Source organism: Alternaria arborescens (genome assembly GCF_004154835.1).
Source record: "Alternaria arborescens strain FERA 675 chromosome Unknown contig_6, whole genome shotgun sequence".
In the NCBI taxonomy this organism is placed as follows: Eukaryota; Fungi; Ascomycota; class Dothideomycetes; order Pleosporales; family Pleosporaceae; genus Alternaria; species Alternaria arborescens.
The window spans coordinates 1,315,156-1,331,502 of record NW_021167861.1 but is presented as its reverse complement, the minus strand read 5'-3'; the positions used below and the strand labels follow the sequence as shown (position 1 = coordinate 1,331,502).

General features: G+C 52.5%; 6 protein-coding genes across 6 annotated transcripts; 2 read left to right on the top strand and 4 right to left on the bottom strand.

Annotated features, from left to right (window-relative positions):
- Nucleotides 1–282: 282 nt before the first annotated feature.
- On the bottom strand, nt 283–1,818 carry AA0111_g3707 (RuvB-like helicase 1; the record flags this gene model as incomplete). The annotated part of the gene is made up of 4 exons (XM_028649623.1): nt 283–750; nt 796–1,343; nt 1,396–1,615; nt 1,666–1,818. 4 exons carry the CDS (start codon nt 1,816–1,818, stop codon nt 283–285), a joined length of 1,389 nt encoding a protein of 462 aa, XP_028509069.1.
- A 1,307-nt stretch (nt 1,819–3,125) lies between these two features.
- AA0111_g3706 (hypothetical protein) lies at nt 3,126–5,858 on the bottom strand (the record flags this gene model as incomplete). Its single annotated transcript, XM_028649622.1, has 3 exons — nt 3,126–3,184; nt 3,233–5,691; nt 5,764–5,858. 3 exons carry the CDS (start codon nt 5,856–5,858, stop codon nt 3,126–3,128), a joined length of 2,613 nt encoding a protein of 870 aa, XP_028509056.1.
- A 1,203-nt stretch (nt 5,859–7,061) lies between these two features.
- Nucleotides 7,062–8,369, top strand: AA0111_g3705 (hypothetical protein; the record flags this gene model as incomplete). The annotated part of the gene is made up of 2 exons (XM_028649621.1): nt 7,062–7,775; nt 7,827–8,369. The coding sequence occupies 2 exons, from the start codon at nt 7,062–7,064 to the stop codon at nt 8,367–8,369; spliced, it is 1,257 nt and encodes a 418-aa protein (XP_028509055.1).
- A 2,660-nt stretch (nt 8,370–11,029) lies between these two features.
- On the top strand, nt 11,030–11,908 carry AA0111_g3704 (hypothetical protein; the record flags this gene model as incomplete). The annotated part of the gene is made up of 1 exon (XM_028649620.1): nt 11,030–11,908. One exon carries the CDS (start codon nt 11,030–11,032, stop codon nt 11,906–11,908), a length of 879 nt encoding a protein of 292 aa, XP_028509054.1.
- A 307-nt stretch (nt 11,909–12,215) lies between these two features.
- On the bottom strand, nt 12,216–12,696 carry AA0111_g3703 (hypothetical protein; the record flags this gene model as incomplete). The annotated part of the gene is made up of 2 exons (XM_028649619.1): nt 12,216–12,504; nt 12,590–12,696. 2 exons carry the CDS (start codon nt 12,694–12,696, stop codon nt 12,216–12,218), a joined length of 396 nt encoding a protein of 131 aa, XP_028509053.1.
- Nucleotides 12,697–13,864: 1,168 nt separating this feature from the next.
- On the bottom strand, nt 13,865–16,156 carry AA0111_g3702 (hypothetical protein; the record flags this gene model as incomplete). The annotated part of the gene is made up of 1 exon (XM_028649618.1): nt 13,865–16,156. One exon carries the CDS (start codon nt 16,154–16,156, stop codon nt 13,865–13,867), a length of 2,292 nt encoding a protein of 763 aa, XP_028509052.1.
- Between the last annotated feature and the right edge of the window lie 191 nt (nt 16,157–16,347).

Genomic DNA, 16,347 nt, shown 5'->3' with positions numbered 1-16,347 from the left:
TTCTTGACTATAGATCGGGACCGCGGCTTGACGGAGCCAATCGGAGCCCTGCAGTGGCAACGGAGGTCGGATTTTCGTACATCGTGGATGTGCATCACACTTCTCTTCTACAACCTTCCAGTGTAATTGCACCGTGTTCCGAATTATTTTCGTGATATCAAAATCCCCAGTACATATTGTGTCTAACTTTTTAGAAAGCTATCGTCCCTTCTGGGTCAGAAACGCCCACCGTCCTCTGCATCCAAACGCCAGGCTATCGTACAAAACTACAGCACATATAATCTACGCAATGTATCCATTCGTCTCGCCCAGTGCCCGCGCACTCCTTCCTGCATCCAAGAACAAGTTTTGACATTCTTCCACATCGTCCACCTCGATTTGCTTGTTCTCCCTTCCATTGACCTCTGCCAGTACACTCGCTGGAGCCAGGAGTTGCAGCGCATATCGCAAGCTAATCTTCTCACCAAGCGCGCTGACCTTCTCCTTAGCTGGACCCGAGATGTTGAGTTTCTCGGTCGTAACTCGGGTGGAGATGATCGACTTGATTTCCGCAGGCCCGTATGGGTGTGTTGGAATAATAAGGAGACGTGCGAGGAGATCGGTCGGGATGCCGTGCGCCGAAGGAGGCAGGTTCTCCCCACCACGAATATGTGTGTTGCCGCGGTTCGACGCGAGGATGACAAGAGGTGATAGGGGAGATTCAAGGGCGCGGTTCAGGAATGTGAAAGCCTCGAGGTCGAGCATGTGAACCTGCGCATGTTAGTCAAACCCAAACTTTAGAAAGTGGTATCTTACCTCATCGATGAAGAGTACACCAGGTACCAGGTCCGCGATACCTTGGTCAATGTACCTATTAACGACCTTATTGATCTCTAACCGCAGCTTCTCTGTGATCTCGGTCTTCTTGGGTTTCATCAGTTGTCCCATCATGCTCATGATGTCCTGTCCACCTTGCGGCCGCGCGTTGGCGACGTCTAGGTCGTGCAGAGTGACGTCTTGAACAATCTCCTTCTTCTTGTGAACATCACCCTTTGGTATAGGAACGTACTCCTCTGCCTCGAGATCGAACTCGGTCGCGTAGGCATCTGATCGTCCGACACGCTTCACAGCACCTGTGTTGGCTTCAATGTAGATAACATCGCCTAGACGGACGCGCTCCTTCTGTATAGCCTCGTATATGGATGGGTCGAGTCGCAGCTTCTTCGTGCCCTTGGCCGACTTGAGGTTGATGAGGAGATGCGAGATGGTGCGGCCATAGCCTCCAAGCGGGTTTTCAGCTTCCTCAGGCGTAAGCTCCGTCACTTCACCCTCATAGACCTCCTTGGTTTCCTTGACGCGAAGACCTAGCGCAAAGTGTTAGTGCACTCTGTGCCCACAGACTGAGTGAATGCGCACCTATTGCTCTCCTGAAGTTCTCCATGAGGGCCTCGGTCTTCTTCACCTCGGCAGAGTAGATCTCGCTGCCAACGATGGGGCAGAAGGGCACCTTAGTACCCAACTCCTGGCTCACAGCCAATGCCAATGCGGTCTTTCCAGTTCCAGGGCCACCTGCGAGTAGTACAGCTCTGCCGGACATCTTCTTCGCCTTGACAAGGTCAACGACTAAACCACACGCCTGCGCTGGTTAGTATCTAGGCTGAAGCAGCGAGCGAAAGTTGCAAGTACCTCTCGTGCTGCAGCTTGGCCGACGAAGCCACCAGCTGCGGGAGTTGCGCGTCCATCGCTTGATAGGCCAAGTCCTTTGATATGGGAATGCGCCGCGGTTCTGGCTGAGCGATCGTGCGTGCTCTTGACTTCGCTGACAGGCACCGTCGTCATTTTCGGCGTCGCAAGCACTCAATTCTATCAAACGATAATGATTTGGTATCGGGATGACGGTCGAGTTCGTGTAGGCGGTGTGGCGATGGTGTGGATAGGTAGGCGCGCGTTGTTTTGGGTGTCTTGAGCTCGAAGTTTTGGGAGGGATGGCAGTTCGCGAAAGGCACAGCTAGCGCGTCGACCGCAGCGCCGGCGCTCTATGTCAGTCACCCGCTTGAATCCCCACCCTCCGCCTCCACTCACAGCAGCAGGGCATTCACGGTCCCAAGCCAGGACACAGGGCTGCCCGCAATACTGCGCACTCGCTCACTATCGCATCGCTCTCTGCATCGCAGCCTGCTGGTATGTTGGGGGCTTTCACCATCCCTTCCTCCTCCATGGCGTCGCCTATCAGTGACCGTCACACGGCGGCGCAGTCAGGGTCACTGCCTGGGCCAAGGGCCAACAGAACGTACAGTATCTGACCTTCCTCTCGCTGTGCCGAGTACTGACCTTACTACAGACCACTACTTACAGGAACACATGTTCGCGCCCTGAGTACCGCCATCACTGATATCCCCCCCTTCGGAACATCCTCTTCCGAACAACCAACGGCCACTCCTTCACCCTGACGGAACACGGAGTATCTCACGAAACGCCCCTAGGTCCGAGACAGGTACGCATGCAAGACGCCACAGAATACACAACACCCTCAACGGCGATTTCCTTCGGATCCCGCCTCGCCTGATTAGTCGCATCCACTCTCGAGTACACTACCGAGCCAAGACCAGAGATTATGGAACATCACACACCGAGGCACAACGCACATTTGGCAATATTATCTGGATTTTATTCAGGCCGCCGACACGAGCAGCATATTCATACAGCAAAAGACTACTCGCATGTCCCCCATTTTCGGTAGAACCACCACGCCAAATGCTTGTTACAGCGCGCAGCCCATGCCTTCGACCAAAAGGACCTAAAAAGACAAACCTCGTCACTCGTAATCCGTTGTCGGCATTGGTACCATGATCATGGCACCTCTAGGGTGGGGTCGGTGGGCAAGAGAATACTATACATCGATGTGTGCGTTGGTTGTGTGTGTGCGTGGGTTTGGTGGTAAGTGAGCGCCTGCAAGCTCGAGCAAGCACTGATGTCTGTCTCAGATCTCTCGCCATGGCTAACGACGCCCGATGCGCACCGACCGCAGTATCAAGATGAAGGCAAGACGCGCATGTTCGATCATGTCAAAGGAGAAGGAAGGAGATCGGACCAATCATCGAACCAGGATTTCACGCGAAAACAGGAGGACTATTTGCCGAAGAAGATTACTCTTCCTCGCTCTCGGAGCCGCTGGACTCGTCGTCGTCGCTGGATGCATCATGCACTACAAAGGTTAGTTGATGATTGAGAGGTGCACGCACTAACAACTCACCAGGCGGAGACTGGCTGGATCCCGACGCACCACCCTGGAACGACTGCAGTTTCTCCTGGATCTTGCGCATGTTATCCTCCTGTTCACTCTTGCCCATAGGCTTATTCTTCTTCGGTCGAGCCGCAGCTTGCTTCGTCACCTGCCTAGGTGGCTCAAAATCATCATCGGCTACGGCACCTCCCTTGGGACCGCGCAGAGACTTGATGAACCTCAACAACTCCCGGAGCGTATCATCGTTGATCTCGTCCATATCGAGCTCCATTTCGTCATCGTTCACGGTCGCAAGGTGTGGACAGCCATTTCTGATGATTTGGACTGCCTTACGCATATCAAGGTCACCAAGCGTACTGATGCCCTCTGAGATCTCCTGTTTCTGGGCGAAACTCAGAGGCGCAGGAGCCTTAACCTTCTTAACCGGTGCAGTCTTGATAGGCTTCGCAGGCGGTGGCACCGCAAGTGGAAGACTCTTCCGCTTTGTTGGTGGCACGGCGGCCTTCTTCTTCTTGCCAGGCAATTTGGGTGAGGCACGTTTGCCACCAGTTTGCTGCTGCAGAAGTTGTTGCGCTGTGGCGTTCAGTTGTGCGATCTGTTGCTGGATTGCAAGAAACTGAGCCTGAGCAGGGTCTATCTCCTCCTCGTCTTCATCTTCCTCATCATCTTCGTCAGAGTAGAGGTCGCTGGGCGAGTGTTCAGGAGCAGGCGCATGCTGGGCAAGCCAGTCGGCCTTCTCCTTCCACAGGCTCTCAAACAGATCCTCCATCTTGTGCCCCATCTGGTTGACGGCGTCACCTTCAGGATTGAACTTGTAGCAATTCTGGAAAACGAGCTGCGCATCCGCGTAGAAATCCTTGGCACTTTGGTAAACGCCATTCTTCAGATTCTTCTCAATCGTACCAAAGTCCATTGGTTTCTTGATGATCTTGAGATAGGACGGAATGTTGAGCGCCACAGGATCTACCGGAGCAATGAACGGGTAAGTAACTGCACTGTACTTTGGCTTCATGAGCTCGGTAAGCACAGACTCGCAGAACTTGAGTTCTTGCGCAAACTTCTTCCTTCTCGGCTTTGCGTTGGTGTAAGGCAAATCCTTCGAAGGCCTATGAATCTCTCGCTTTGGACGACCGTCTGTAGTAGACGAATCACGTCGAATCAACGGCGTGCCGTCTTGCTGCAGAGGCCAGGCAGCCTGAGGTGAGGTTGCTGCAGGAGTAGCGACGGCAGGAGATTTGACATTAGGCGGTGCAACACGAGACTCACGTCGAGCCTTTGACGAAGTGTTTACTGATGGCTTCTTTGCCTTTGCCGGCTTAGGTGGCTCTTCAGCAGCAGCACCTCGGGGCATTTTACCCATGCCTTTCAAGAAGTAAGCGCGGAGGTTATATCCTGCTTGAGTTACAGGATGTTGCTTGTTGTTGAAAAGCTCGCTGTTGGTAATCATCTGATCGAGGTCTGCCATGAAATCCCTTACGTAAGTGTACTTCTTGTCCTTCAACTTGTGTTCCATAGTAGTCAAGTCCATGGGGTTCTTGACAATGTCAGGGTAAGTAGGAATGTTGAGGGCTATGGGGTCAACAGGATCCTTGAACGCTATCGAAACCTTGATCTTCTTCGTGTTCCTTATCCGCTCAAGAAGAAACTTGTTCTGTGCGTCCGTCATCGGAGTGGTTGGCCATTCTTCCCAATCAACAGCCCTGTGAACACCTGATGCCTCGTGTGCAGAGTCGGAAGCCGGCCCTGGAGTACCGCCATTTGTGCTGGGTTGCTCCGTTTGATTGGGCAATTCGGGGAGCTTGAAGTCGGTCTGAGCACTCGTCTCTTCTTCGGTCTTTGTGCGCTTCGCGTCGGGAATATCGTCATCATCATCCTCGCGGGGACGGACTTTGCCCGAGGACGGAGCATCTTCCATCTCACGATCTACAATAGCTGGAGACTGAGCAGCAACAGATGGGGGCGCAGTAGCCGCATCGCTGTCGGTCTTGATTGTTAGGTCGTGCATTGGCTTTGTAGGTGCTCCGGATGACTCTGTAGGTTTCGACTCGGCCGGTGCATCGGCGGTGGTATCCATGCTGTCTTCAGCTGGCGCTTCCTCTTTGGCGACAATCTGCGTCTCGGGTACTTCTTGGGTACTAGCGGCTGTTGCCTGGGTCGCTGAGGAAAGCTCTTCGGCAGTTGCGGGTTCGTCGCGCACGTCTGAAATTGGCGCTTCTACGGCGTTGGTAACCGTGGCACCAGTATCCTCGTCACCAAACAAGGAGTTGTTGTCTTGTTGGCTGTCAGGCAGAAACTGTGCGACACCGTCGATTCCAGCAGAGACGTTGGTAGTGGGCTCGATGGCGGGCTCGACTGCAGGCGCTGATGCATCCATATCTACGTGATTGCCGTTGGTGGTTGGTTTTGATTGCGCGGTTTCGTTGAGGGTTGTCTTTGGTTCTGGGTCGTCGAAGAGCACATCGTGAACGCTACTAGATATTAGTAGGTGGCGCAAGGTGAGAGGGGAGACGTGATGAAGAGTAAAGGGAAGAGCGACTTACCCGTTTGCCTCAGTGTCTACCGCCATTGCGTCTGCCGGCGCAAAAGCGCTCGCCTTAAGGTCCAGGGAGGTTTTGTCGACAGTGGGAGATGTCATTACTGCCATAGGGCCATGAAAGTGAAAGGCGGGTTTGCGCGCGGCTGACAGAGGATGTGTTGTGTTTGATGTTGTTGCTAATCTGGGGTTGTTAGCGATTGCCATTTCGGGCGCACGCGACTGCGCAAGAATACGCGTGTTGACGACGGACACGGCAATGAGAGGGGTGAGTGGGCGCGTTTGCGGTGAAGGTGGGGTCGGAGGGTGAGGCTAGCGTCGGTAAAGTGACGCGAGGGATCAGGAGGGGCAGTGAGGAATATATGTTGCAGAGGCTGAAACGCACGTGACTACGTACCAGATGGTGGCGGCGGCGAGGTATCAAAGAGTGGACGGCGGTCGGTGATGAGTCAGACTTTATAGCGCCGACGCGTTTGTTATGTTGGGCCAAGCGCGTGGAAGGCAGAGGCAATAACGGAGTGGTGCAGCTGTGCGCCCTCTCTCAAGATGTGCGACAACAACACAAACGTTGGTGATGGAGTGCACGGATGGTGACGGCGGGCTGGATGCTCAGACGGGCGGGCGGTGAGCGCTAGTGTCAAGCGGGTGCAGACAGACGGGGGATGGATGCGCAATATTAATTATGTCGGATTTACTTGGTGCAGCAGCCTAGACTTTTGTCGAGATGTGACGGATCTCGGACAGGTGACAAAGGTGTGGCGGGGGAGTGCGAGTAAGGTTGGGTGATCGGGAGCAGGCGCGTATTGATTGGAGGCAGATCAAGAAAATGGACTCAAGAACGTCGAAGACAGACGCGAGAGGAGAGGCATTGGGGTTAAGTAGCCCGGCCCTTCCATCTCCGAGCCAAGCCTCGCAGCAGCCCCTGACCTGCCACTAACCTGGACGGGTACGTGTCCTTGCCGACCACTTGAGCATCCGCACCCGCAACGCCGCGTTTTGGGATTATCTGCTCTCTTCCGACACCTGCGCGTTCAACTTGGACGGCTCTGCTACCCTCCCGATGACTTTGTTGCTGGAACAGATGCCGTCGACGCGTCGCAGCGAGCTCGACAGCTCTACACTATGATCCCTGTCAACAAGGCCCGTGCGTGCAGGGGTGGGTAATTCGCTCTTTCCAAATTTTTTGCGACCACTTGCATCTTGCGCATTGCTTCAGGCTGCAGCACCACAGCCTTGAACAAACTTCCGGTCAAGGCATCCACGCGCCCAGTCAGCGACCTCTCGACATCCGCTGTGCCTACCACAATGCCCGCCGCAGTAGCAACCCCGAAGAATCACGACCGCCGACCGGCGAAGAAGCCCAAGTTGGCGCAATCATCTGCGACAGTCCGTCAGAATGGCCTCAAAGCATTAGTGAATGGAAATGCGGCAAAGCCCACGGCAAAGACAAATGGCCCAAAGAACGCGCGAGCAGACAGAGTCGACGACGCCACTGCTGTTGTCGAAGGCCCGGCCGATGCGCACATGCTGGATGCAGACGTCATTGAGATCAGCAGCGCCGAGGAAGAGAGTGAAGACGATTCAGAGAGTGAGCAGGAGGATCCCACACCGAACGGCGCCGCCGCCGATGACGACAATGCCGCGGAGCCAGAAGAGCTTACGTTTGGGGACCGGCTGCGCGCAGAAGGCCCTGAGCCTGTTCAAGAATCACGAATCATCAGCGTAGAAGATGCATTTGACCCCAACCCCGAGCGCACAGTAACGACGACCAAGAACCGCCCTCTTGCACCGCCGAACGCAAACTCTCTCGGCACTGTCCTTACCCAAGCCCTGCGCACCAACGACAAGGAGCTTCTTGATTCATGTCTCCAGGTTGTGGATGTAGAGTCAGTATACGCTACTGTAGAGCGGTTGCCATCGCCATTGGTTGGCACATTATTGCAGAGGTTGGCTGAGCGACTTCACCGAAGCCCTGGCCGGGCAGGCATGTTGATGGCTTGGGTGCAATGGAGTCTTGCTGTAAGCAATCCGCATCCGACTTGAAGGAGGCAACAACTGACACATCAACAGGCCCACGGTGGATACCTCGCTTCCCAACCACAAATCGTCAAGCAGCTCACCGCACTTAACAAAGTTTTGAAAGAGCGCTCGAGCGGTCTCATGCCGCTCATGTCGTTGAAAGGTCGCCTGGATATGCTCCAAGCTCAACTTGATCTGAGGAAACGGAACCAAGCCGCCAACGACGATGCCGACGAAGCGCTAGTCTATGTCGAGGGTCAGGACGACTATGTCTCCGATGATGAGTCTGTCGATGGTGCCACTGCGACCCCGAAACGATCGCGCGCGGAGATGGACGATGAAGATGAAAGCTCTTCAGACGACATGGGCCTGAATATGGAGATGGAGGACGTTTCTGATGAAGGCAGCGAAGGTTCTGACGAGGACCTTATCGACGACGAGGCGGAAGAGACGGACGATGACGAGGGCGAGGGCGAGGATATGTCGGAACCCATGAGCGACGACCTGGAAGATGGCGACTCCGAGAGCGGAGACGAATCGAAACCGGAGCGACGATCAACTGCCGCACGGGCAGGACTTAAGAGCCGGCGCTGAGTATGGAAGAGGAGGTTCGTAATATTTGTACAGTCTACGACGGCCCGCGAACCAAACTGCTTGGCGCGTCCGATCATCCAAAATGGGATTCACGCATAGGCGTTCATCTAGGTGGCGTTGATACCTTACTTACGGCAATCTACACGAAGTTTAGATCTCTTCAACGCATCGCTTTTGCAGACACCGTTGGTTTGCATATCATGGAATTAAAGGTACTTCATACAATCAGTCAGTTTGCTGTTCTGAGACACGTCTTTGCCTTCTCGTCAGTCAGAGACAGTCCCTGCTGTGAAGCCTTGTCGCGTTAAGTGTGCACAGCGAGCTGTCGTCTCATGGCACAATGTTCTTCTGACGCTGATATAACAACATTCTCATAACTCTGTCAACATGAAATCTAGCACATATCACCTCGACGCTGTACTCCTAAAACTTAACAGCGAACCATCCCAACCTGGACTTCATCCACAACTTCGACGCAGAGAAAACGGACAGCTTTTCAGCCATATCTACCCTGGCCAGGCGGGAAAGGTTTACGCTATAGTCTTAGACTTCAACGGCGATCTCATCGACCGTAACAAACCGTGCCCAGAGCTGCGTCGCACAGCTTCAGGCCATCTTTTCCAATACAAGATACCAACTGTCAGGAACGTGAGTCGCGTACCTTCGATTCTCCACAACTGGTTCCATTGACCATAATAGGACGAGCATACCTAAAGCGTAACTCTAGCCGTTTAGATACTACACTCGCCAGTCTCTTGGCACAACGATTGCGACGAAACAAGGACCAGCAACCCCACTAAACCTCACCAAAGACACTAGAGCGGAAAATCATGGTTAATAGACGCAATATTCGTCCTGCCTTTCGAAGTGAGCGCTTCGCCAAAGAACAACTAGGGCAGAGAAACTTGGCTATCGGACACAAAATTCCTACGCACCACACTCGGCGCCTCACCAACGAGGAATTATCAGAGTCGAGAGATTGGACTACCAGACGAGATACCAGAAATCGGGCTAACATACCTATGGCTCCTACACTACACACCCAACGCATCGTACCTACAGATTCATCACTGCCACGGCCTCAACATCTGACTGGAATGGCGTCTCCGTATACACTGATCCAAGTAGGTCATAGAATTGACTCACGGGCTCAATTTGCTCCGCATACAAACACGTACGATGCTGACCCTAGGCCTAGGTCGGATAGACGGCGTGCGTCGACGATCGTTACCCAACGCACGACCGACTTGGCTGAATTGAGTGAAGAGAATGAGACATTGCGTGAGTGGAAGAGGTGGATGGCGAGTAACAAGGACCCCGCTAAAGAAGCTATCGATGACCGGCGTACGATGGAACTTCGCCTCGTAAGTAGTTGTTCCGATCTCCGGGCTCGTTTCAAACTTGGTGGGGAAGTCGCTGTGAACAAAGTGAGGGATAGAACATACGAGCCCTCTTCCCACAATTTCGGTCACGGGTTTGATCGTGATGGCTTTTACGGCCAGCTTGATAACTCACCGAGACCAAGAACCATGACGGTCACGAATTCAAAAACGGGCGAGAAGAAGGTAGTGCGTTTGGATCATCACATGCGTCCTGTTCTTCGTACTGAGGAGCAGAGTTCTGAGACTGATGGTGACGATCTTTGGTCGCAAATTGCTCGCGACCGGGAATAGCTGAAGACTCCTTTTTTTTCAAGTATGTTGCGCTTCATATCCTTAGTACCCATCCCAATCCATCCTAGTCTGCGCCATCATGATCGTTGCAATTCCTCAATACTTTTTTCTACCTCAATCTAGTGACTCTGGGAATGCTCATCTGACAGTACGAAATTGAAGAAGACTTTCGAGGCTATCAGTGCGCTTAGGGACGATGTCCGCACCACCCGAACGAGCGTTTAAGGATTGTCTGGCAAACCTTCAAATGTCGAACGTAAAGTCAACAAGCTCGCTCAAGAAGTTGCGAACGTTAACGCCAGAGTCGAAGAGCTAGTTAAAATAAGGACAAACAACTACTCTAGGAAGAACTAAATGTTACGAATGCAGTATGGAACGAAATGGGGTGCTATAATGCAGTTGGATGACAACAAGCTGAGAGTCGAGCCGCTGGATGATGACGAGGTGCGGAAACTAATCCGAGACATTGCTTTGGAGAGCAAGTAGTCTTCCGGATCGGGAATCTGGTTAGCTACGTATGTGAGCCCCAGCCAGGCGAAATGCATAGTGAGTCGAATCACATATCTACATTGAGCTAGACGGTTACAGTACCTCAGTCTCATTGATGCTTGTAAAAGCCAACATGATTGAGTCTTTGTCTTCCTCCTCGATTTTACTACTCAAATCACGTCTTTGTTCTACGTATATTCCGAAAAACAATGCCCTTGTCAAACTAGACCTTAATATACTACTTATGTGATAAGAAAAACATACATACCTCACCATTTTCTACCATATAGCCCAGCTCCAATGTACATATACGCAGCACTTATTCTTTATCGACTGACATGTCTTCCTTGGAAGGCACCGTCCCAGTTAACACCACTCACACCAACCAGCCTTCGACCTACCGCCCCTCAGCCTATTATCCACCGATCCGTCATCCGTCGGCCCATCATCCGTTGGCCCATTGTCCGCCCACGTCCTATGATGAAGTCCGCACAAAAAATGTCGACGATGCCTCGACGTCGTCAGGACATGACCATTACCACTAATCCTCCAGTTCAACAGACCTTCCTCCTCAGTCCAACTCCCACGACCACAACCTTCCATGTCAATCCACCTACCCTCCCCCCATTTGCTGGGTACCAAACTTTCCTCCTCAGCGCCACTTCGTCTTCGAGCTCAACAAGTATTCGTGGCGATTCTCCTGTTCTGCCTCCATCTCCCGTATTACCTCCATCACCACACCTCGCTCTCTTCCGCAATCGTCATCTCTCCACACCCATATCAACACTACCAGCCTATCCGACACCTCGTAGCTTCCACGATGACGGTATAAACTCCGACCCTTCACTATCCGTTCACTCGTCTATTAGCACAGACTTATCTACTGCCGAAACAGTTGTGGAAAGCAATTTGGCACCCCAGACAACACATTTAAGTGACATTCTTCCCAGCGATATGGGTCTTTATGCTGAAGAACATGAAGATGGCGAAGATGCGACACGATGGAGTACAGACCTTACTGAAGAACTGCTAAATGTTGCTATAGAGCCAGATGTCGCTATCGAACAATTGGAGGAGTTGATACAGGTTGAAGCAATACCTATCCGAGAAGAAAACGTGGATGATGTGGTATTGGGCCCAGAGATTCAGGGCGCATTACCGATTATCAAGGGACCGGACTTTGATTACTACCCGCCGCCGTCGCATTACCTAAAGCCGGTGTCGCATCCGGCCGCGAGGGAGAGTGGGTACCATAGAATGATTCAAATGCCGAGTCGTAAACTAGTGAAGAAGAATAGGGGTGACGGTAGTGGTAATGGTTTGAGGATTCTCTGGAAGAGAATACAACGAAAAATTAAGAAGATGAGGAAATCATAGTTATACATGCTGTGCTCGCTATTAGTATCTCATAGACACAGTCTTGTCAACGATCCATCGTTGGCGACTGAATAAATATCAATCTCGCTGTCTCTTGCACTAACTTTCATCGGTTCTTCACTGCACCTACACATCACTATCGATCACGGTCTCAACATCATATGGAGAGATGTCATACAAAGCTAAGCCACATCCGGCTCAAACCACATCAATTCAAAGACTACACAAGAAACAGTATCTTAATCCCCTAGGGTATCGTATCAACAATCTCCTTCCCGCTCTCCTCCCACTAGCAAGATTTCACTCTCTACAAGAAGAGAGCAGCAACGGCACCAACACCGGCAAGCGCACCGCCGACCTTGAGACCGGAAGCAGCGCCAGTGAACTCGGGGTAAGGAGCACCGGTTCCGCTACCGCTTGGGGCAGCAGTGCCGGAAGCGACGGGCATGGTGCCGACGGAAGACGCATCGGGAACCATGGGAACGCCGGTGCCGCCCATGACGGGGGCGGGGGATGAGGGGGTAGCGGCCATAGGGGTGGTGGTGGGGTAGTAGGCGCTGGACATGGAGGGGGCGACAGGGGTGTGTGCCAGAGTCCTGGAGGGAGTTGTTAATAATCTGAATATAGACGAGAAGGAATTGAATGTGATAGGATAGCAGGGATATGTAAGGGCAGACCTACTCGGTGACGGTGACAGTGACGGCAGCAGAGCAGACCTCCTCAGAAGCAGAGGGGTACTGGGCAGCGACAGCTGCGATGAGAGAAGCGGCGACGATGGAGAAACGCATTTTGATGGTTGATGGTTTGTTGAAAGGTGTTGGTGAATGTAAGAAGATGGGTATCAAAAGAGACAAACGTCGAGTTGTTGGTAGTAAAGACTGTGGTTGGACTTGGCTTGCAAGGTAAAAAAGAGTGGCTAATAGTATACTAAGTACTATTGATTATTGGAGATCGTAGGATGAAGAAGAAGAATGAGAGGTAGGACACGAGGCGGTACACAGGGTCTTATACAGGGCTCATATTAGCAGTCATATGACGGAGAGATGGAAGGGTGGTATCGCATGTGGATTAGGACGCGCCAGCCTCGCTCAACGATCGACTGCAGTGATTCATTTCCTCGCGGCTGGTAGTCTAGATTGGATGGGAGATCCTTGCACGACAGGTGTGGCGAGCTACGTGAAAGGTTCACAGGTTGGGATGAGCGATAGCGGAGATTGTGTTGGTTGATCGACGGGTGGTAGGAGCGCGATGCTTGAAGTTTTGAAAGCAGTAAAGTTGCGTCAATGGTAGTGGGGGAGTGTTGCGCGTCTTCTGGGCTTTTTGTGGTTTCTGTTTGCGCGCATGAATTTGCGTTGTACTTTTTTTCGTTTCATAGTCGTTGAATACTTTGGCATCAAGGCATTCGACGTGTCTTTGGAGAACATGTTGTTTCGAAACATCCCCAATCAAACCACCAACTAACAAAGCGGCCGACATATGAAGGTCATTTTGATAGGAGCGGCACGATATTAGCACGCGGCGCCTTCCACCATTCTGAGACGTTGGTGGACCCCTGACGCTAGCCCCTTTCCGTTTAGGCTACTTGAGTGAACATGAATGTTCCGCAGGTAAGGAAATGTACCTGTCGATCTTGCCTCTTATTCTCGCTCAAATCCGCTTTTTATGCATGAAAGGAGACCGCGAGCTGTGGGCGGGGAGTCGCAGACGTCATACTGGAAGAGCAAAGGTATTGCGACGAGAAAACCATAGTAAGCTGATCGTCAAGTAGACAGAAGGTGATGTGAGGAACTTCGTATTCGCTAATCTAGCAACGAACAGAAATCCGGGGTATACCGTATTGCTCTAGAGTCGTTAGTGATGCCGCGTTCCGGTGGCTGCAACACTGACCCAGTATGAATACACCTCCAACGCCAGACATGCTTACGCCTCAGCAGCCGAAAAATGCCAAAATCAGCTCTACTTCACCCTGCCCATAATCGGATCAGGGGGCGACTCTTCCCCAATAGGTTCTGCAGCCTTTGCTTTAACCGCGTTCAACATGCTCCGGTCAAAGTCGTCCCTCGTCTTCAATACGGCTTCCACCCATGTAATAGTGACATCGCGATAAGCAGTCTTGAACTCAACGTACGCAAACTGCACTTGCGACTTGTCGCATTCAAGCAGCTTGAGGAACTCCTGCACAGCGCGCCATCGCTGCATGATGTCGGCACCTTGCTCGCCGAATGTCCTGAACCATTCGAATGCTGTGAGAAGATCGTCCTTCATCTTTGCTGCAAACTGGTCCGTTCTCTTGAACTTGGCACCCTTGTTGCGCACGGCCCCAAGATACTGAACAAGCAACTCATCGGCGAGAGAGTCGATGATAAGATCCCGCAGCGAGCGGTGAATGCGGGGGATAAACTCCTCCACATAGTCTTTGAAAGTTGTGATGATAGAAGCCATATCAGTCCTCGAGTACCACTCCGGTGTAAAGAACTTGCCAAGCACAGGCTTGAGATCGACAATAAAGATGAGCTCGCTAAAAACTTGTATGCAGTGAGATGAAATGTCGATATAACCGTTCTTCGCTTCATCCACGTTCCTGGCCAGCTTGTCGATCATGTAGTCTTGCGAGACAATGGGCGTGACTTCGCGTTCAAAGACAGTCAAGAACGAGGCTCCACCACTACCATCAATATCGTCGTCAATGCAAATGATTTGGTCATTTGCGAGCGCGATAAGCCATTCTTGCAAGACATAGGTCTCATCCTCGTCTTGCACGAAATTTGGTCCGAGATATTTAGTCTTTTCATCATCAATGAGCTGAGTCCATATACGCTGGCGAGACAACAAGGCACGGAACATGGCGTCAACGACACCGTCAGCAACGTCAGGACGCTGACTACTGGCGGCGACACCAATGTTCTGGCTGAAGAGCGTCCACATATCTCCCAGTGATCTGGTTTGGGTGATGCCGTCAAAGTTGGTCTCGTATGCTGTTTTGTCTTGCTCCAGGAACCTTTGTCTATCCTGATTGTTAATGCGTTCCATATATTGGTCGACGGCTTGAATGATGACGGAGCGGTAGGTACGTATCAGCTCGGGACTGCGGTTGTCGATGACATGCGGCTGCAGTTGCTCTTCCGAGTACCCAAGCTTCTGCATCTTCACGTAGTACTTGTCCACCCAGTTGATGACAGCTAGCAGGTATTGCGGTCCAAGAGCTTCATCGTCGGCAAACTCCATAAGAAAGTCGTGCATCTGCTTGTGGTAGATGTTGGTATATGTGTCGAAGATCTTCCACTTTTTGGGCATGAGATCGACCATGCCCAACTTGACTGTGTTGAGGTTGTTAAAGTACCATTTGAAGGACTTTTCGATCTTGTCCGGGTCTTGCATGAATTCTTCTCTCGCCGCGTCCATTTCCGCCTTGCAAACATATTCGATGGAAGTGATGAACTTTTCCTTGTAGCCACGAAGCTCCTTGGGTCCTTGGGTAATGGACTTGAAGCGAGACGCAAGATCACCGAACTCCCTCTGCGCATCCTGCAGGGCCTTGATCTTCTTGTCCGTCTTCTCTTCTTCCTCGACTACGACGGCCAAACGGACCACCATGCCTACATTGTCGGTCTGCACCAGCTGTATCAAGTTTATGCATGCCTCCCCAACATGTCTGTCGAACCACTCTACGACGTCATCCAAGCGCGCGAAGAGGTCTTGGACGGTGACGCCGCTCTCTAGTGTGAGATTGTCGATGAGCTCGGTAGAGGTATCGCTGTTCTTGATCTGGCCCATGGCCTCGTCGCGGATGTCTCGTAGCTGCGTCAGGCCGTAGTGGACTTGCAACAAATTGGGCTGGTTGGCGGGGTCTTCGTCGTCCTGTGCCAGCAGGATCTCGAGGTTCTCCAGGCGGTCTTCGAAAGCCTCGATGTCGTTGCGCATCTTCTCGACGGATTCAAAGTTCTTGTGTGTTTGGGCTACCAGGTTGATGTGCGGGAAGTCCTGAATCATATTCTGGGCCTCGGCGCATAGCTTGTCTATCTTCATCATCTCCTCCTTGATCAGGTTGACGGTGCGCTGGCCCTCGGTGATGCTGCTCATGCCCGACTGGGTCAACTCGAGCTGCTCCTTGAGACCATGGCGGAGCTGGCCGTCGACGGCCGCCTTCTTGCGCGTGAATTCGGCCTTGAGTCCGGGTATCTTGTCGAGGTCCTCCGGGTGTCGCAGCAGCTCCGCGAGCTTGACCGTCGCCGACTCGACATCGTCCATGGTACTAGACGTGGATCAATTTGGCAGGCACGCGCCCATGGTAGGGGGGAGGTGGCAGACGGGGTGGTGCTATAGAACGGCGGGCGGGCGGCGTGTTGCTATACGTGTTCGGAGCTTTTGGTGATGTGAATGGACGGCGGGTGGTAGTAGTCTGGGGCTGATGCAGGTCGAGGGCTAGCGTGCCGGAGGTG